The following is a 20,145-nucleotide window of genomic DNA, read 5'->3' as shown; positions in this document are numbered from 1 at the left end:
GAATCCTCTTAGACACAGGTGCCCTAGGTCACTGGATGAGTGACTCTTGATATTCACCTGCAGACGGTCCCCAGCTTGTGGCCCACTTAGCCGACCTTGCAATGTCCAGGTGGCTGAAATATTCAGCCAGGACCCATAAGGAGTCGGCTCCCATTCCCTCTGTGCTGAGTCACCGGGGTTGCAGCTCAAGGAAGCTGGGGGTGACTTGTGATGGGGTTACCACACAGGGCCCCCCCTTTTCTGTCCAGGAGGAGCACGCTTCTCCAGCCGGCAGCAAGGCCTCTAATGTCATGGCCACTCTCCCCACCCCCTGGCCTGGAGGGGGGGTTTCCGCCTTTGGTCTCACGTCCCCAGCATCCTTGCAGAGCATGCGCAGCGCCCACCCAGGCATCTCTGGGCTTCTTGCCCAGGGATGAAAGATGGAGTTATACTGAGGGATGACTGTTGATTTAGTCCTCTCCAGCACCTCCCCAGCATCAGCTGACCCTAAATTTACTTAACTGCCACCTTTCACCAAGGAGCAGTGGAGACCTGGGGTGGGGTGGTGGGGTCACCGTTCAGGTGAAAAGGAGGGGCACGCTGCCTAGTTCCAGCCCCCACAGAAGCAGAATCAACCTGGGACCTCTGCCCTGGGCCAGGGAGCCCACTCATACCCACTAGGTTCTGCCCAGGGGTCCATGTCAGGGTGAGGAGTCACACACCAACGCCCCTAACCTGACCTGTGGGTCCTCAGACAGCACTGCCAGAAGCCTGGCTCCCATCACCCCAGAGGGAAGAGACGGAGCCACCAGTAAACTGCAATGCAGTCGCCTCTCTGGCCCCGTCTGCTGCGTGGCAAAGAGGTGTTGCCTCCTCATCCCTCGCCGTGTATCCCAGAGGACCAGGCCTCTCGAGGGTCTTTGCGTTAGTCTGTGTGCCAGAGACCCCTTAAGTTGGCAGCCCTAGGCCCCATGTTATAACTTGACTAAGATAGATGTCTTTTATAAATTTAGTGCCTAATTTGCTGCACACAAAAATACTTTGCATTTGAAATTAAATTACCTCATTATTTGAGTCTTAGCCAGGGTTTTGAGAACTTCATATAGATAATGCTTCTAGCAATTCAAGGAACAGCTGATGAGTTCCTCCGAAGTTCTGGAGCCATTAAGCTCCAAAGCTCCAGAGCTTCTAAGCTCTGTAGAATTAAACATGAGTTCATGCATGCTAAGTCACTTCAGTTATGTCCAACTCTTTGCGACCCTATGGACTACAGCCTGCTAGGCTCCTCTGTCCATGGGGTTCTCCAAGCAAGAATACTGGAGTGGGTTGCCATTCCCTTCTCCTGGAAATCTTCCTGACTCAGGGGTCAAACCCACGTCTCTCAGGTCTCCTGCATTGGCCAGTGGTTCTTCACCACTAGCACCACCTGGGAAACCCCATAGTATTAAACGTACATGACCTATATTATAAGACATTGTTGGAGGGTCCCTTGCAGCTTGCGCTTGTGCATCTGACATTTCCTCATCTCTGTCCTTTGCAAACCCATGTTCTCACCCGCCCCCTTCCCCAGAGGAGAAGTGTGAGGCCTGACAGGCTAAGCCCATCACCCAGGCTCCCACTCAGCCATTTAGGTCTGAGCTAGAAGCCCATCTCCGAACTAGACCTTTCCTCCCCGCTCTGTATAAGGTTAGACCTTTCCTCCCTGTTCTGTCCCACGAGCAACTTCTCAGGAAGGCAACCCACTTCCCAGATTCTGCATTCATGGCACGAGATGCAGGGCTGCCGTTCTTGCCGTTGGTGTTGAACAGCCAGAGCTGCTCGGGCATCTGTCCTCCTCCATGGATCTGCCCAGGGCATGGGGGCGCTGGGAGGTGGCAGACAGGGATGTGGAGAACCTCACAGACCGAGCCCCTGGCATGAGACCTACAGAGTGTCTTCAGAAACCATCTAATCATATTCAGGATGTGCTGCGCTGTTCTCAGTCACTCAGTCGTGTCTGACTCTGTGTGACCCCATGGGCTGCAGCCCGCCAGGCTCCTCTGTCCATGGGATTCTCCAGGCAAGAATACCAGAGTGGATTGCCATGCCTTCCTCCAGGGGATCTTCCCAACCCTGGGATCTAACCCAGGTCTCCTGCACTGCAGGCAGGTTCTTTACCATCTGAGCCACCAGGAAAGCCCAGGAATACTGGAATGGGTAACCTATCCCTTCTCCAAGGGAACTTCCCAGGAATCGATCCAGGGTCTCTTTGTGTTGCAGGCAGATTCTTTACCAGCTGAACTACCAGGGAAGCCCATATTCAGGATCACCCCAGGGATAAAGAAGCAATAACTGCCATAACTCACCACCATTACTGAGGGTGGTACCGTGTGCCATGCACCACGCTAGGCACTCAGTATTATGGTGGCGCTCTGTCTGCAGGTTCCACATCCAGGGGTTTGCAGGGCCGAGTGCCCCACTCTGTTCTGTGTAAGGGACTAGAGCGTCTACGGACTTGGTACCTCTGAGGTCCCAGAACCAGCCCACTCTAGGTGCCAAGTGACAACTGTCCCATTTAGTCCTCATGAAGCCCAGTGCCGTGTGTGCCATTACCCCCATCTTATAGATGAAGAAACCGAGGCTTAGAGAAGCTAAGCATCTTGTCCAGGGTCACTCCTGCTCAGTGGCAGAGCCAGGACCTGGCTTGGGTCTATCAGGCCCCAGCCCACCAGCGCCTCACTGCCTCCTGCACTTGCTTCAAGCATCCCACCAAGGCCTGCGGTGCAGAACCCATGTGTTTTTTTGGTTTTTCTTTTCCTTTCTCTGGCCAGACAGACAGATGCTCTGCAGACATATTGGGATAATTAAATAAGATGGTGTGTGGGGTGTGGAGCCAGGCCTGGGATCTGGCCCACAGTGCAACAAGCATAGCAAAGTCCAGGAGAAGACTCTGCAGTGGAGGGACAGCCTGGAGCGCCTGCTTCCATCCAGGCAGGATGCTCCGCAACCAGACTTTCCCAGCGCCCAGCAAAGATTCTGGGGTCAAAGGACAGAGCTGAGGGCGCTTGGGCTTTTCTCACCGAGTTGGGCCTCCACCTTGTGCCTCCCGCCCTGCTCGTCTACATCAGGAAAGCTCCTGAGGCAGCACCAGGCTGCCATCCAGGTGTCTGCTCAACCGAGGTTTGCAAGCACTGTCCTGGGTGCTTCCTGACTACTCTGCCTCCAGATAAACAATAGAAATTTCCGTGGAAACTGCTTAGTTCTCCGTGAAAACTCATATTCAACCAAACAGATTCCAGTCCTAAAACCTTCTGATCTGGGCCGGTCCCAGGTCTGCAGAGAGAACCTGGAGACATGCCCTCAGACCCCACACCAAGATCTGGCAGCGACAGTGGTCCGGCAGCAAAGGCCCCACAGTGCCAGCATCTGCACTGGCTCCTTGTCTCCCGCCCCTTTGCTCAACCCTCAGAGGTCATTGCTGCTCCCATCTCATGGATGAGCCACTGATCGACATGCCCACAGGGCTCAGCTTGTGAGTGACAGAACTGACTCCGGGTTCCGGGCCATGCCCGGTCTGAAAGCTCCGTGTCCACCCTTCTTCCTATCCATCTCCTATTCTGTGAACTCGACCACATTTTACATGTGCCCTGCGTCCAGCAGCAGTGAGTCTCATCCTCTGAAGGTGCTTTGCGTCCCAGCAGCACTGGGTAATCTTGTAATAGGAAGGGTTTCCCCGCTGTTCGACCACAGGGAGGAGAATGAAAGAATCGCTCCTTCGTGAGCAGCTTCTGAGCATCTTTTGTTGGAAAACGAGCGCCTGCTTCCTCCTGTTTGATTGTGAGGAGAAACCATCATAATAGAGAAAGTTGGCCAGAGGTCTGAAAAAGGAATGAGGGCAAAGCAATTCTCCACAATGGAAAATACAAACACAAGAAACGGCCCACAAAGACTGCAGGAAAAGATGGGCTAAATGGGGGCACATGGGATTCAGGTGAGCATCGAAAGGCTGGTGGGCCACGTGGGAATCTTCTCCCTAAATTCTAGAATGTTCTGAGTTGGCTTTAAACTGTGATCATAAACATGGCTGATTAAGCAGAGCCTGAAAGGTAACCGGAAGCCCTATAGATGGGAAGGGGCTATTGATTCAAGGATGGAAGTTGTTCACCCCAGCCCAGGCTGGGTGAAAAGACGCTAAATGGCCAGGACCCTCTGCTGGCTGAGTCTTTGTGTTTCATGTCAAGCTGTCCTATTTGCCACAAAAAGCTCCTTTGGTTGGGAGAGAGGGGGATGAGGTTGCGGGTAAAGAACAAACTAGGCCAAACGCACCTTCGTAGAAGGAAGCACCCTCTGGCTCACCACTGTATGCCAAAGGCTCTTCCTGGCGAGAAGGCCCTTTGGATGAAATCAGCTACGTGGGCTCACAGAGTTGAGTGGAGCACATCAGAGCATCCTCATACCCACGAACCTTATGGTCATGCCCCTGGGCCTTGCCAAAGAGCCCCTGACCCAGTGGACCATCTCTCCTCCTAAAACCCTGGAATCTGGGGGAAGCCATCCAGAAATGCAAACACATTTCCCCTGATACCTGATACCAACCCCAGTGACAAAGGAGCTGTGACTCTTATCAGTAGGGTCCCACCAGAGGTGTTGACAACTAACCGTTATCATCAGCTGACCTCGCCTAGTTTGTGAAAAGCCACATGCTGCTTTTAAAACGCCAGGACAGCATTTCTTCACCCAGTTTGCCATGTTGTGAGATTTCATACAAAGCAGATTTTTCCTTGTTCTGTTCTGCATTTTTTTTAACTTTTCCATCTATTTTCATTGAGTTTTGTTACAACCTCATGGTTGCCGTGTGTGTGTGTGTGTGTGTGTGTGTGTGTGTGTATGTGTATGCACCCACTCAACTCCAGCCCCACGAGGGAAGGATAGGGACAACTCCACTGTTGTCACCTTCCACTGTGCATATCTAGGCTCCCTCAGGATGCCAGACGCTTCACAGGTGACACAGTCAGCGAAGGGCCTTAGCCTTGGGCCTGCTGTGACCGGGTACCATAAACCAGGTGGTGTGAACAGCAGACACTTACTTCTCACAATTCTGAGGCTGGAAGTCCAAGGTCAAGGCAGTGGCATGTTTGGTGTCTGGGGGGCTCCCTTCCCTGTTCACAGACAGCATCTTCCCACTGTGACCTCACATGGCGGAAACGGTGAGGACACTCTCTGGGGTCTCTTTTAAGGCCCTGATTCCACCACCCCCCTCCACGACCTCATCACCTCCCCAAGGTCCCACCTTCCTAACACCATCATCACACTGGAGGTTAGCGTCTCAGCTTTTGAATTTGGTGGGAGGGACACCACATTCAGCCCATCAGCCTGTTTCAGACACTACCGCTAATAAAATCCCTCTCTGTTTTCAGCAACTGGAAGAAAAACTCAAGGGACAGGCTGACTACGAAGAGGTGAAGAAAGAGCTAAAGTAAGTGTGGAGATGCCAGCTCGGCCCTGCACAAGCCAGTGCTCATCGGGACGTTTGCTAAGGAAGGCCTGTGTCAGAGAGGGAACAGCCCCAGGTCCTTGGCTGACCCCCCAGCACTGGGCCGAGTCCTGGGCTGCCCAACATTGCAGGTGTCTGTACTCAGACCTGTGCCTGAATTCTCAGGCTCTTTATAAAACTCTGTGCATAGAAACTGTCAGCATGCATGGAACCAATATGCCTTTATGGGAAATATAAAATACGAGCTTATTTTTAGCTGCAAGTTCCCAAAACAGAAGAACAGAGCAAGGTAGCCTTTTCCAGCCGAGGGCGCACACCTCCCCGGCCACACCTCCACCCGAGACGCAGCGGCTGAAAGCGTGTCCTCCTTCAGTGCTGACGCCCACACTCTCAGGCCTAGAAGTTCCCTCTCCAGGCCCCACCGCCTAGCCCGAGCCTCCCGCCATCTCAGACTCCACTCCCCGAGCTGCCCTGGGCCCACCCGGAGCCCTCACCTAAGAGTCTCACCTGGCCTCTCCCGCCCCCACCCCCATGGCCAGGTTACCAAACACTGCAGAGGAGTGCCTGCAGGCCTGCGTCCTCTCCCCTGCTGTTGGCCAGCTCTGCTTCCCTGGGGGCCCTGCCACACACTCGGGGCACCCTTCTGCCCCCAGCTGTGCCCTGACCACCCCTGCCCCCAGCAGACCCCCTGGTGCCCTGTCTGATGGAGGCAGCTCCTGCCTTTGCCTCAAGGTGACTCCCTCTGGTTTTGGCTTCTCCCCACTGCCCCCACCACTCCACCCCACCCCTCTGCCCCCCTATCCCCATCACTCCAGACTGACCCCGCCACGCTGGTCCCTTCCTTCCTTCGCCTTCCAGCTCATCCATCAGCCCTTTTCTCTCTTGCTGATAGTTTTAATTTCTCGTTTTAAAAATGAGCCAACACCTACTCACCATGCTGTTCTTTGGATTCTTAATTTTGTTCCCTTGAGTTTGCTGGGGGGGAAAACGCACTGAAAGGCCTCTTTGACCTTCTCGACCCCGTGTCAGTAGCCTCCCTGGCAGGGTGACCCCGGCGGGGCGGGGCTCCCCTCACTTCTCTCCCCAAACATCCTCACCCTCAAGTTGCAGACAGCCTTTGCGCACTTCCTTGAACGGCCCCTCGGCTCTCTGCACGTCCAGCTCCTCAAGCTCTGTCCCCTCCCCCACCCCATTTCTAGCTTTGGGAGGATATTTTTCACTTCTGTGCCCACCTCCCCATCCCTGTCCCTCCTCAAAAGAAATCATGTGTGCCCTCTCCTTGTGTGTGCCCTCTCCTTGTGTGCACCCTCTCCCAGTATGGAATCAGAAAAGCTGACATGGAGACCTTCTCTAGGCCCCCATCCTTCCCAGCCTGAGGCCCGTCCCACACGCCTTCTCCTCCGAGCTCACCTCCGTTTCCAGGAGCCAAGGCTTCTAGGCCTCTCCCTTCTGCTCTCTCCCGGCTCTACCTGCCCAGCCGCTCGCTGGTTCTCAGCCCCTCCAAGAACAGAGCCCCCACACACTCCTGCCGGCCCTCATGTTACCTCTGCACATGCAGCACTCACCCCCAACAACGCAGGCATCTCTGAGAGCCCCATTCAGGTGACTTTTCTGTTAAAATACGTCCCTGGCTTCCCACTTCCTGGTGACGCAAGCACCCTCTAGACATTCACTGGTGTCCCTTTCTGTCCCATCTCTCCGCCATCTCCCCGAGATTCCCCCACCATCACCCCCCACCCCAGAGTCTAGAAAGCACCTTGCTCCTTTATAGCCCTTCTCAAACCCTCACAACTCTTGAGACAGATGCGTCTCCTGCCTGGGTTTTCTCCTGCTCGTGCTGTTAGAAGCACCTGCAGGGCTCCTGAGGCCGAGGAGTGGCTCTGACTCTGCACAGGCCAGGCACATAAGAGGCTGTCGGTAAATTTGTTGAATAAATGAAGAGACACAGTTTTTAGCATAAACTCAGACGCACTTAGTCTTTTCTTACATGATCCTAAAGAAGCTCACAGACAAGAATATAGTTGCAAACAGTGTGACAGCCACTAAGAAAAGACAAGCTTGTCCAGACTGCTCGCCTCTCTCCTCGCAGCTGATGCAACACAGCCCAGGGTTCTTATTATTCTCAGTAGCTCATCGTAAAACAAAATTATGAGCTCCTCCTTGTTCCTGTTTTGTTAGTTTACATGACAGGAGCCACTATGAAGACACAACCGCAGGGAAACCGAGGGCGGTCGGCTCCTTATTGGACCTCTTGGGAGCCGTAGCAGAGAGGGGGTCCCCGGGGCCCTGGGCACTTTTCCACACAGTGCTCCCCGGATGGCACTGCCACAGAGCTTAAAGAAGGGCCGAGGCTAGAGTCAGGGCTGGGAGAGCACAGGTGACCCAGTGCCTGGGATGGAAGCTGCCCTCTTTCTTGAGCGTGAGGGGAGCACCCTGGCTCCTTGGGGCCACATGGACCCAGAGAAAGAATTTTCACGTGTGCCTCACTCTGCAAATACCAGTCCTGGGTGCCCTAACTCACTCAGCTCTCAGGCTTGTTGGAACAGGCCATGACCACAGTGGCTTCTGTGACAAGGAAGACAAAGGAGAAATGAGCCTAGCCGCCCACGCCTTTGTGGTGGCTCCTTCCCCATCCTAGGCACCAGGACAGTCCCCTGCTGCCTGTGAGCCATCTGGTCATGGGACCTCACTCTTGGCCAAACGCTGGGGGCACAGGTTTATCTTCCTGACTTGTTAGAGCTTTTTCAGCCCCTCTCAGCTTTACAAATACATTCCACTTACAGCCATGTTATGTCTGTGTTCAACTTAACTTTAAAATTATACTCCGAACAGACCTGGTGTGATTCCATATGGAATGATTTACATGCTGGGCAAGAAACTTTCGCTGGCCAACTGCTAGTTGAATAGTTATTCCAGAGCCACTATCAGATGATAAGGCTGCCAGCGAAGTTGTTAAAGTTGTCAGTTCCTCAGTTCCTGGAGCGAACCCCCCCAGCCCTGCCCACCGCAGGTCCGAGCAGGGGTAACGCTCCGTCTTGCTCTCCACAGCATCCTGAAGTCCATGGAGTTTGCGCCGGCTGAGGGAGCTGGGACGCAGGTATGCCGTCTCCCTTTTGCTTTTTGCGTGTGCGAGCATCACATCGCTGTTTCACCATCGAGGTTGTTTCTCCTCGGGAACATTTCACCAAGTTAGACCAAATTATCTTTAAGTTAAAAGGGGCAAAAAGAGAAAAATCAATGTTTTTCAAACTGGTTAACTGAGTTCACCTGAACTTGCAATTTAACACGGGCAGGTACTAAGAAAGTGGGTACAAACACTCTCAGCTTGTGTTACAGATCAGCCCCACATGGACTGACTCAGGGATTTTTATTACCTACTGCCTCACACGGATGAGGAACGAGATGGCAGTGGCACACGGAGACCCAGTGGCCAATTAAAATCTTAAGTCACCACCTGACACCCCATTCCTGAGGCCCAGAAGGCAGCCAGCTCTCGGCAGCTGGCACCAAAAACAGGTCACCTTGCAGGTCTTCCTTTAGACCTCCATTACTAAAGGAAGCAGAGGTCTAGACGCTTAGATCTGGGGACAGAAGAGAAAATAATTAGCTGTCTGCAAGCTGTGTGAGCCTAGAAAGAGAAAACTTCCTTCAACCGAAATGGGTTATTTCAGAAAGGGACTTGCGCATCCTCCACATGCATGGAGCATCCTTGGGAGGCTGGAGGCGGGTCAGATCAGAGCAGGGGCCATGGGTCTGTCAGCCCACGGAGCCAGGTAGCAGCTGGCCCCGCGGTGAGCACAGCTCTGCCCTGTCTAGGACGCATCCAGGCCCCTGGAGGTGCTGCTGCTGGAGAAGAACCGCTCACTGCAGTCCGAGAACGCCGCGCTGCGCATCTCCAACAGCGACCTGAGCGGTAGGTTGATAAGTTCTCGCGGCCGCTCGGCCCCCACCCGGGGGTCGAGGAAGAGGAAGGCGAACCGTGAGTCTGGGCTGATGCATGGCGGGCGTCACTGGGCGATGGGCGATGGGCAATGAGAGCCTTGACTAACGAGTGTCCGTCTTCCTCCTCGTCCTCTTCACCCCTCCCTCCGCCCCCACCTGGCAGAGACGGTCCAGGCGTGGCCGCAGGGCGTCTGCGGAGGGTAGGCAGGGCCGTGCTGCGAGGGGCGCCCCCCGCCGGCGCGCGCGCGTTCTGTGGCTTTTCTGGTCTCTCCCGAGTTGTGCGGCCTCTCCTGTGGTGTTTCCTGGGCTACTTCCAGGGCTGGGCCCTGCCCTTCCCGGCTCAGTGGAGCTTTTCTTCCTTTGTCAGGTTGTCCTTGGGAACGCCTCCCCCGTCCTTAGCCTTTCTTTGCTCATCCCAAAGTGGTGGCGTCACTGACGGCTTCAGGTTTTGGCAGCTGGTAAAGCGTTTAAGAGTGTCTCGGGCTCCGATGATATTACATTCTTAAAAATGTGCGTGCCTTCGATCGAGTGGACTCGGTGCGGTACATTCGCCTCAGAGCAAGTGGTGTGAGAATCCGTTGGTCCCAAAATGTCAGTGTTTGCTGCTCCTCAGGTGGGGCCCTTTCTGGTAATAGCTCGAATGCTGGCGGCCCGCTGAGAGGCCCGCGACCTGCCGACTCTTCACTGTGTGTGGTACCGGCTCCTTGTCACGTTAGGGGTTTGAATCTCTGTCAAGGGGAAATTCTCCAGGCTGCAACATACAAGAAAGGTGCAAACATGAAATGCATGTTGCTTGTTCCAGGGGGCCTCGTTTGGCTAATTTACAAATTCAATCGAAAAACAAACCAACACACCTCATTGGCCCTTGTTTTAAAAAAAAAAATGCACTTTTTTTTTTCCCTTTTGTGGGGCAAACTTTGCATCTTGGTCTTGGTTTTTTTTCCCTTTGGAATCCCCCATAATGCATTATGTTTGCCCTTCCTTGTAGGGTCAGCCAGGAGAAAAGGGAAAGACCAGCCTGAGAGTCGGCGTCCTGGACCTTTGCCGGCCTCCCCTCCTTCTCAGTTGCCCCGCAACACGGGGGAGCAGGCTTCCAATACTAATGGTACACACCAGTTCTCACCAGCGGGGTTAACGCAAGACTTTTTCAGCTCATCCCTGGCAAGCCCCAGCCTGCCCCTGGCTTCTACGGGAAAATTTGCACTAAACTCTCTCCTCCAGCGACAGCTAATGCAGTCCTTCTACTCCAAGGCCATGCAGGAAGCAGGAAGCACAAGCCTGATTTTTTCAACAGGTCCATACAGCACAAACTCCATATCTTCCCAAAGTCCATTACAACAAAGCCCAGATGTAAATGGCATGGCCCCATCTCCCAGCCAGTCAGAAAGTGCTGGGAGCGTCTCCGAGGGCGAGGAGATAGACACTGCAGAAATCGCCCGGCAGGTGAAAGAGCAGCTGATCAAGCACAATATCGGACAGCGCATTTTCGGACACTACGTCTTGGGACTGTCTCAGGGGTCCGTGAGCGAGATCCTGGCCCGGCCCAAGCCGTGGAACAAACTGACAGTGCGCGGCAAGGAGCCGTTTCACAAGATGAAGCAGTTCCTCTCAGACGAGCAGAACATCCTGGCTCTTCGCAGCATCCAAGGCAGACAAAGAGGTGAGCGACTCGGGGTCGGCACCCACATGTGAGCCTGGCACAGAGCTATGTGTGTGCACGTGTGCATGTGTGATGATACATGTGTGCCTCACATCAGGTACAGCTCACAGTCCTGCCACTTCCAGAGCTCAGGGCCCACGGGCACGAGCCCTTAGACTCGGAGGGTCCAGCCTCTGAAACTCACTCCGTACCTCACACGAGGTGGACTCGCTGTTGCAGCACCACATACTGGGTCGGAGAGAATTAACGCACAACGTCCTGATGCGTTTCGTGTACAGCAGTCCTTTCGGCCTTGGGTGCTGGCCTCGGGTGAGGAGGGGCCCGTGGGTGCCCCCCAGCCTAGAGCAGCAGCAGTGGCCAGGGCGGGCCTCACATGGCGCTGGGTCCCCACGGAGGGTGAGCCGACCACATGGGCCCCCTTGCTCCTCCCTGCACACAGGCCTGTGGCCTGTGATCAGTGCACTCCCCATGTGTGAAGTCCCATTAGTGACCTGTTCAGCATCATGAGCAAACATACCTGCCTCGAGTAAAATACAGTAAAGTATTAAAACACCCTTTGTACCCCAACCCTCCATAAAAAGATAAAAAGCCTGTCCCATCTCTAATTGCAGGAACTCCTTCCCTCTTTAACAAACGATAGGAGATCCTTCTGCCAAGTCAGCGCTGATAGAGAAAGGGAACTTATCAGACAGAAATACAGGCTCAGAGAAGGGAGACATTTCGAATAGTGTCCGTTTGCACGGAGGACATTGAGCCTTTTACGGCGATGTTAACTGGAATCGACTGTCTTTGGATGATTAATGTGAGCTTTGTTCCGGGTCTGGTGGGCGATTCGCTGGGCGGCAGAGCTCCCTCCATCTGACCCTCCAGGCACTGGTGCCGCAGGCCGCCCCCCAGTTCTGTCCAATCCCCTCTGGCAGCAGAGCCATGGCCTCTGCAAGCCGGTCAGCCAGGGAAGGGCCTCTCAGAAGTTTCTAGTGACTCCCAAGCGGCACAGGAAGCCCTGAGCCCTCTCTGTAGCAACAGGCGGCTCAGATTTCATGTCACGCAGCCCATATCGTCAGCACCACCATCCCCCTGATTGTTTTGTTCTTACCACACTTGTTTTTCAACAGAGAATCCAGGCCAGAGCCTGAACAGACTCTTTCAGGAAGTACCGAAACGAAGAAATGGGTCTGAAGGTATGTCGCAGGCAGGTGTTTTTCTTTGCAGTTAGTAACCTAGGAAGCAGCATGCCCTTAGCTGTGTATTTGGGTTCAAACTGTACAGTGTGATTCTGGCCTGGAACCTGATGGAAAAACAGAGCTAGTAAGTATAAAACAAAGCACGGGTTCAAGTACACATGGCCCCTCCCTCCCCGCACCATGGCCCCACACTCTACCCAGTCTAGGAGGGGGCAGCACCGCTAAAAATTAGCCCCAAACTGGAAATCACACCCCCCCCACCCCCCGCCGCTTCACATTCAAACTACAACTCTCCCGGTGTTGTCAGAAGCAGGTGAAAGAATAACCCTTTGTTGCTCTGAAAAAAATCAGGTGACTGAGTCAGATGAGATACTGCTGCTTCCTTGTCCCTTCCCCAAGCTCGGAAATCCATCGAGGGTGCAACCAATCAGACAGGTTGTGGCCGGCTCTCTCACCCATGGGTCCCAGCGAGCCAGCCCCCACCGCCCTCCTCGAAGCCGCAGCTTTAATGGGGTTCTGTGCCGGTGGTTGGCTTGTCTTCAAATGGTTTGACGTGGCAGTTCATACTTAGTAAGGAATCGACCAGTTAAAACCTATGGACGGCTTCCAGGAAGCACCGAGGCCGGCCCCCAGGCCATGGTAGCTGCAGCGCATCTGGTCACGTGGCTGCTCACCGTGTGACCAGAAGACGGGGTTCTTGCCCTGTAGACATGTCCTCGGGCTCCTCTCCTTGTTCATGTGATGAGACCCAAAAATTTTACCTTAAGCCTCTTCCCTTTGTACATCCAAACAATGGCGGGAGAATCAGCCCCAACCCCTTGCCCCTTCTGCCCATTTTTTCTCTCTGGCCTCAAGGACATGTATAGGGAGGGCCTTGAACATATCCCAAGCCAAAACAACTGCTGGAGTTGCTTTTAAATGACTCAAAAAAAAAAAAAAAAGCCTTGCCCTTTAATCCTTCATTTATATATATTTTTATATACACACACACACACACACACACACACTGAATTAAATGATTTGCTCTCCCTGCTCCCAACCCATGGGTGATACCCAGCTTGGATAGTGTCAGAGCTGGTCCCACAGGCCAAACACTGTTTGACACCAGGTGGAGTCAGCAGGAAGCCCTTCCTGCCCAGGGTCGCCGTACCTGCTGTGAAGTCACCCGCACAGCAGGTACAGGTAAGCAGGAGGCCAGCCTGCCTCCTTGTCGTCGCCGGCCTCAACTCACCGGCAGCTATTTTTCAGAATGCTATCTTTGTGCAGCACTACATTTTGTTCCAGGTGTGGGTTTGTTGTCATCGGTGTGGCTTCTCCCTGCAGGTAACATCACCACCCGGATCCGAGCCTCCGAGACCGGGTCTGACGAAGCCATCAAGTCCATCCTGGAACAAGCCAAGAGGGAGCTGCAAGTCCAGAAAACCGGTACGGAGTCCAGGACTTCCACCACTGCCTTCCCCGCTTACGTCGTGAGCGTTCTGTTCAGCAGTAATTAACTGAGTTTAAAAAGAAATAGAATGTGTGTTTTCAAGCCTTTAGTACAGCGGGGAGCAGGTCTGTGTGACATGTGTTTTGCTTACCATTCTAGGTCATTCCTTAGCCCTAGCCTAGAATATCCATGACTTAAATGAGCAAGTAATCTGTATCAGATTCCCTTTCTTAAATACAACACAGGAATCTGTTATTTGGTATACACTTGACCACACACTAGTGAAAAACAAACTCTTAACAACTGCTTTACAGAACAAATGTTAGCAGGAAGGAGCAGGAAGTGTTAAAGGACAGGTGTCCCCACCTCTGTAGTCAGTCAGCCCCGGGAATCGGCCCTCAGAGCTCCCTGTGAGCCGCCTTGTCCAAGAGGAGGGAACACCAACATTTCAGCTTTTTCTCTGGGTGAGCAGTGATTGAGAGGCGCACCAGGCTGTGGATTCAGCTCAGAGCTTCCGCTAGAGGGGAAACCGAGCAGCCAAGTTCTCCTCCTGAGGTTCAGCACAGACACACACCTGCCCTGTGCCCCTGAAGCCCCTGCTCTGCCCAGTCCTTCCAGCAGGGACCATGGTGTGAGGCCCCACCAGGCCTGGCAGCAGGCAGCGTGACATCGAGCGCCCACCACCCCTGGCCACGCTCCTGGGTTCCTGAGCTAGGGCCAGCCCACTGGCCCCCCTACCCCAGCCCCGGCCCTCCGCTTCCCCTTCCCCTTGGGGGCCACCCCAGAGTCACCCACCCAGAAGGGAATCTGAGCTGACAGAACCAGTGGAATTTTGGAATATAGCACACAAGAATGTTAAGTTTAAAGTCATCCAGGGGACTTCCGTGGCGGTCCAATAAGTGGGACTTTGCCTTCCAATGCAAGGGGTACCGGATCAATCCCTGGTCAGGGAACTAAGATCGCATACATCTCATGGCCAAAATACCAAAACATAAAGCAGAAATAATATTGTAACAAATTAAAAAAAGATGCACAATAATAGCCCACATCAAAAAATAATAATAATAATAAATCAAATAAATAAAGTCATCTGGGAAAGAGGCCAGGATGGTGTGTCTCAGAGCGTTTGCACACGTTACACCCTCCACTCCCCCCATCCCCACCCCCCATCACACTCCTGATTGTAACTCCATTCAGTCGGTGGGGCCATGGAGCAGTAGCTTTAGCCCTTCATCGCTAAACGGTTGCATGAACGGTTCACATTTCACGAGGCGGGAAATGCTGAGATCACAGCGCAGTGAGGTTGTCCCGAGTAACCTGCAATCCATGGCGGGTTAACTGAGAAGGACGTGGGTGGGAAAGCCCTTACCCCCTGAGAGGTGCCGCTGTCTCATCTGCACGTTTGCTCCGCAGCAGAGCCGGCCCAGCCTTCCTCGGCATCCAGCGGCGGGAGCGCGGACGACGCCATCCGCTCCATCCTGCAGCAGGCCCGCCGGGAGATGGAGGCCCAGCAGGCCGCCCTCGAGCCCGCCTTAAAGCCCGCGCCGCCGTCCCAGACAGACATCGCCCTCCTGACCCCCAAGCTGATACCCGCCTCTCCCATGTCGTCGGTGTCCAGTTACTCCCCTTTAGCTGTCTCCCTGAAGAAGCCCCCCTCGGCTCCCGACGCCAGCGCCCCTGCCCTGCCCAACCCGCCAGCCCTGAAGAAGGAGTCCCAGGACGCGCCCGGGCCGGACCTCCCGGGGGCGGCCGACCCCGCCACACAGGGGGTCCTGAGACACGTGAAGAGTGAGCTGGGCCGCGGCAGCGTGTGGAAGGATCACTGGTGGAGCGCCGTCCAGCCGGATAGGAAGAGCAGCGCTCCGCCGGAAGACCCCAAGGCCGAAGACGCCAGCAGCAGCAAAGAAAAAGGCAGCTGCGGCGGGCAGGCGCGGGCGGAGCGCAGCCAGCTCCAGGGCCCCTCCTCCTCCGAGTACTGGAAGGACTGGCCCAGCGCAGAGTCGCCCTACTCCCAAAGCTCAGAGCTGAGCCTGACCGGAGCCAGCCGCAGTGAGACGCCCCAGAACAGCCCTCTGCCCTCCTCACCCATCGTGCCCCTGTCGAAGCCCACCAAGCCCTCAGTCCCACCGCTGACCCCCGAGCAGTACGAGATCTACATGTACCAAGAGGTGGATACCATCGAGCTCACCCGGCAGGTGAAGGAGAAGCTGGCCAAGAACGGCATCTGTCAGAGGATCTTCGGGGAGAAGGTACGAGGTGGGGGTTCCATTCAGCGGCCTAGGTCTTCCCATTTCCTTTCACTGATAAGGACTGGGGAGCAGGAGGGATCTGTCTGGAGGATGTGGCCATCACCCACTTAATTAACCAAAGAGAACTGTGGCTCGTCTACTCCCAAACTTGCAAGGAGACTGGCCAGTGAACGCTCCATTTGCTGCAGCCTCGCTGGAGGCCAGGTTCCCAGCAAGGCCCTCTCACCCTCTGTGGCCCTTTAGACCTCTCATCATATATGAGGGGGTGGCAGAGTCACCATTTGGCAGATGAGGAAACCGAGGCTCAGGGAAGTTGACCACATGCCCCAAGCTAGCAGATGACTAAGTCAAGCCCTGTCCCTGTGGCTGAGCGGAGCCCAGAGGCACCATCTCTGTAGGCTGTTTTGGCCAAAAAGGATCTGATCAGAGAGAGAGATGACCAGCCCACAGAGAGCCAAAAGGCACTTGGTAGAGACAGCAGTCAGAAGATGCTAGGGTGTTGTCCAGCCAGAGGGGCAAAGCAGCTTGCCCAGGGGTGCACAGCTAGGGGTGGCATGGGCAGAGCTGGGCAGGGCCCAGGCTGTGCCCAGGGCCTGCCCTGAAGGCCCTCGCTTTCTCATCGTCCTTCTTGGCGCTTCCTGGTCACTAAGATTCTGGATAATGGGGATTTACCAGGCCTGCAAAATGTAAGATAAACATAGTACTCCAAGATAGTCTTAGATTAAACAACGACTGGCTAAGCAGAATGAGAAGCGCTCCAGTCCCGTAAAAGACAGTCTTCCTGAGTGGCACAGGGCTGGGTCAGCAGTGGCCTTCGAGAGGCCCGAGGGAGGCCTCCTCCACCTCCTTCCCAGGTCCGGCCTTGAGTTCACTGTTTGCAATATACCGTGTCATGCATCCTTGTGATACAGTTGTGAACTCTTCATCCCGATCTTGCAAAAGGTGATGGGGTGAATAGGAATGAGGATGAGAATTTAAAGTCCCTTGAAATTTCTAGTTCAGTGTTGTAAAAATATCATTTGAGAACATTTAAATAGACATTTGTGCTCATGCCTTAAATTTAGCAGAGACTTAATAGCATTGAACTTGTTTGGCCCATGAGCGCAGTTTATTCTGGAACTTGAGAACTTTTCAAAGAGTGATCGGATGCAGCCCCTAAATATCTCTGGGCTGCATCTGTGTCCTGTGGGGGGTGTTTGTGCCCATACATATGTATGGCCATATGTGAGCATAAGAAAAGTCGGGTATGTACGTGCAACTTGTCGACCGTCGGCACTGAGCTCCACTCCCAGGCTGGCTCCTCTGTCGCCACCAGCTCACCTCTGGGCCCCTACCGTGGAGCGATGTGATCAGAGAGAGCCGACCTTTCTAAATGCCAGGCTGGCCCGGCGTCAGCACAGGAGACAGACGCCTGAGTCCCGCCAGCATCCGTTGCTCCTGGTTTATCTGAAGGGGTCCTTGGCCCCCAGCACCCTGGCCTTTCCTGGCGCCACCAGGCAAAGAGCAACATAGTTTCAGTGCTTCCTCCTCGGGTTGTCAGGGCGACAACCCTGCAGGCTTGGCAGGATCAAGACCCTGGAGGGAGGGGGCCCCTCCTCTCCATTTGTCTGCCCCTCTCTCCCTAGGATCTGAAAGCAGGGACCATGACTGTGGCTCCCTGTGCCAGGGTGTCAGCCCACCTTGAAAAGCTTAGCCACCCCCCAACCCAGGCTGTCGCCACCCCCCAGGGGCCAGTTCTGTGCTCCTCCCGGGAGTGCTCCAGTGCCGTCCTACCTGGCCACGCCACCACATGGCCGTGCATGTAGCACTGAGGCCTCACACCAGATTCAGGCGCTGATGCCACCACGTGTCCTTGGTTGCCGTTCCAGGTGCTAGGCCTATCACAGGGCAGTGTCAGCGACATGCTGTCCCGGCCGAAGCCATGGAGCAAGCTGACCCAGAAAGGACGAGAACCCTTCATCCGGATGCAGCTCTGGCTGAACGGCGAGCTGGGCCAGGGCGTCCTGCCCGTCCAAGGGCAGCAGCAAGGGCCAGGTAGGGGCGGCCCCGCCCCCAGGCTGCTGCGGGGAGCGGGGAGGGGTGTCCACATGAGGCGGGGCTGAGACGCCTCTTTCCTCCACAACCTGTTGCCATGGGACTGACTCAGTTTTTAGGAAAGAGAAGATTGTGCCTAGCTAATTTTATAAGCAGCAGAAAATGAGTTACCAATTAAGAAAATGCTGTTTATACATAAATATAGGTAAAAGTCAAGTAGCTAAATCAGGGAATCGGGAAAGGAAATCAGCCAAAGGCACAGAATGAAGGCTCTCACGGGTGGCTGCTTCCGCCTGCCCCCCAGCTGGGGGACAGCTTGCCACCAGCAGCATTTGGCCTGTCCGCATGGGTCCCTCCTCTTCTGCGCTCTGCACCCCTGCCAAGTCTGCCCTTTCCCGTAAGGAGTGAGGACCCTCCCTTGTGCCTCTGGGCCCTTATGCTGTACCCCCTCAGCTGTGCTCAGGGCATTAAGAAGCTTTAACCCCCGAGTTTGCTTCCTCATGTAACTGTCCCCCTTTCTCTCCTTTAGTCCTGCACTCCGTGACGTCACTACAAGACCCCCTGCAGCAGGGCTGCGTGAGCTCAGGTAATTAGCCAAAGTTGGGGTTTGGATGATATATTTCCCTGCCTTTTGGTCTGTATGGGGGGGACTTGAAGGGTCCCTCGTCCTGGATCCAGTGAGCTGAAAACATGGTATCCTGTTGGCAAACAGGGTTCTTCAAGGTCATAGTTTCTAGTGGAGAAGCAGAGGGTCGAGAGCCGAGTGCAGGTCCCTCCCACATTTTCTTACTCCTAGCTGTGTTCTTTCATCAGCCTGTCGCATGAAGCCCTGCCTTCGGGACTGGGGTGCGAGTCAGAGACGGATTCTGTGCTCAGGGGGCTTCCAGCCTTATAACAGGATATAGGGGACAAGCAATGGGCATTGCAGTTCAGGGCGTGATGCTCAGGAGAGTGGCATTGAGGTTGAGGTCCAGCCTGGGAGCAGGTGGTGGAGAGCCTGGAGCACCAGCCAAGGGGCTGGGGCTGCTTCTGTCCGGCATCAGAGAGCCTTGAGGCCTGGTCTCTGAGGTCACTTCACCGCCTTCCGGACTCCTGAACATGGCAGCCCCGGGCTGGCCCGCACACCAGGCTCCTGACCCCGTGCGTTCCTCGCCTTCCTGGGCGTACGCTTGTGCCAGCCTCTTCCCACCCAGCTCTCGGGAACAGCCAGCATCATGAGCTGTTCCTCTTTCTTCCTTTCTTCATCTTTCTAAACATGTTAATTAGTCTCCATATCCCATTGATTCATTGAAAACACAAACAAAGCTAAGTGAGGAGCATGGAACCCGCCAGCCTGTTGGAAGTTTTATGAGGGAAAACACGTGTCGTGAGGGGAACAGCTGGGCCGCAGCGGCCGATACCACTTCAAAATTCCAAACCCACGCGCAGAAGCAGCCGGAGTACACTGGGCTGCAGCTCAGTTCCCACCAACATTTGCTTGTGTTACGGGTATTCCGTCTTGAGGGGTTGAAGGCTGTGTCTAACCCAGGCTCTTGGCTTCCATCGCTGCACCTCTGAAAGGAGCGGTTGGCCCTCTGAGAAGGATCAGGTGTACTTCCTCCTCCCTGCCTTTCTGGGTTGGCCAATCTAATTAGCAAGTGCTGGAGACCTTAACACAGCCCTGGCTCAAATTCAAGACACATTAGGGAAATAATGGACACAGTTGTTTGTGCTAAGAGTTTCCCGGACGTTTGCATGGAAAACTAGCCCTGCCTCTCGCTTAAACAGAACGCCGGCCTCCTGTTAAACTCCCCAAGTATTTGCTGCCCCATCAGAGTCAGGACCCAACTTGGCAGAATGTGACAGTTTTTAGATCAAACTCCCTTGTTCCTAAATAAAACAAGAAATTGCCTACAGTTCCAGGTCGGTTATGATCGATGCCAAAACCTTCTCTGGTTCTGAACAAATTCTTCAAGAGTGGCTTTAAAGAGTGGTTTTTATTGTTATAGCAAGCCCTCGCTACTGTGCTGGAACATTCATATGACAGTCCCATTTCCAGCTTGGGAAAACTCACAGGGCTCCTCAGAGGGACGTGAATGATATTTGTAAGAGAACAAATTACTTTATAAAATAAAGTGATTTACACTCTTGGGGAGTCTGGAGATTGAAAGAGGGAGGGAGGGAGGAGGAGGCAGTGAGCCCCTGGGTAAAAGTGA

At 54.4% G+C, this 20,145-nt stretch overlaps 1 protein-coding gene and 1 long non-coding RNA gene across 8 annotated transcripts in view; one reads left to right on the top strand and one right to left on the bottom strand.

Moving 5' to 3' along the window:
* The window catches only part of CUX1 (cut like homeobox 1), a 353,721-nt gene that overhangs the window by 270,614 nt on the left and 62,962 nt on the right, over nucleotides 1-20,145 (top strand). For 2 of the 7 annotated variants that reach the window (XM_069571104.1, XM_069571101.1), the window contains exons 12-20: nucleotides 5,376-5,434; nucleotides 8,501-8,549; nucleotides 9,269-9,365; nucleotides 10,383-11,054; nucleotides 12,170-12,235; nucleotides 13,562-13,663; nucleotides 15,081-15,916; nucleotides 17,785-17,950; nucleotides 18,480-18,536. In XM_069571104.1, the coding sequence (XP_069427205.1) occupies nucleotides 5,376-5,434; nucleotides 8,501-8,549; nucleotides 9,269-9,365; nucleotides 10,383-11,054; nucleotides 12,170-12,235; nucleotides 13,562-13,663; nucleotides 15,081-15,916; nucleotides 17,785-17,950; nucleotides 18,480-18,536 (2,104 nt within the window). The remainder of the gene's footprint in view (nucleotides 1-5,375; nucleotides 5,435-8,500; nucleotides 8,550-9,268; nucleotides 9,366-10,382; nucleotides 11,055-12,169; nucleotides 12,236-13,561; nucleotides 13,664-15,080; nucleotides 15,917-17,784; nucleotides 17,951-18,479; nucleotides 18,537-20,145) is intronic. The other 5 variants (XM_069571107.1, XM_069571103.1, XM_069571106.1 and 2 more) reach the window with 3 other exon arrangements.
* On the bottom strand, nucleotides 7,401-13,623 carry LOC138429497 (uncharacterized). The gene is made up of 4 exons (XR_011252820.1): nucleotides 13,470-13,623; nucleotides 12,151-12,342; nucleotides 8,827-9,033; nucleotides 7,401-8,655 (listed from the first exon to the last, which is right to left on the bottom strand). It is a non-coding gene; the product is annotated as an uncharacterized lncRNA (long non-coding RNA).

The sequence above is a fragment of the Ovis canadensis genome, chromosome 24 (assembly GCF_042477335.2).
Source record: "Ovis canadensis isolate MfBH-ARS-UI-01 breed Bighorn chromosome 24, ARS-UI_OviCan_v2, whole genome shotgun sequence".
Taxonomy (NCBI): Eukaryota; Metazoa; Chordata; class Mammalia; order Artiodactyla; family Bovidae; genus Ovis; species Ovis canadensis.
This window is presented reverse-complemented; position numbering and strand designations above follow the sequence as displayed.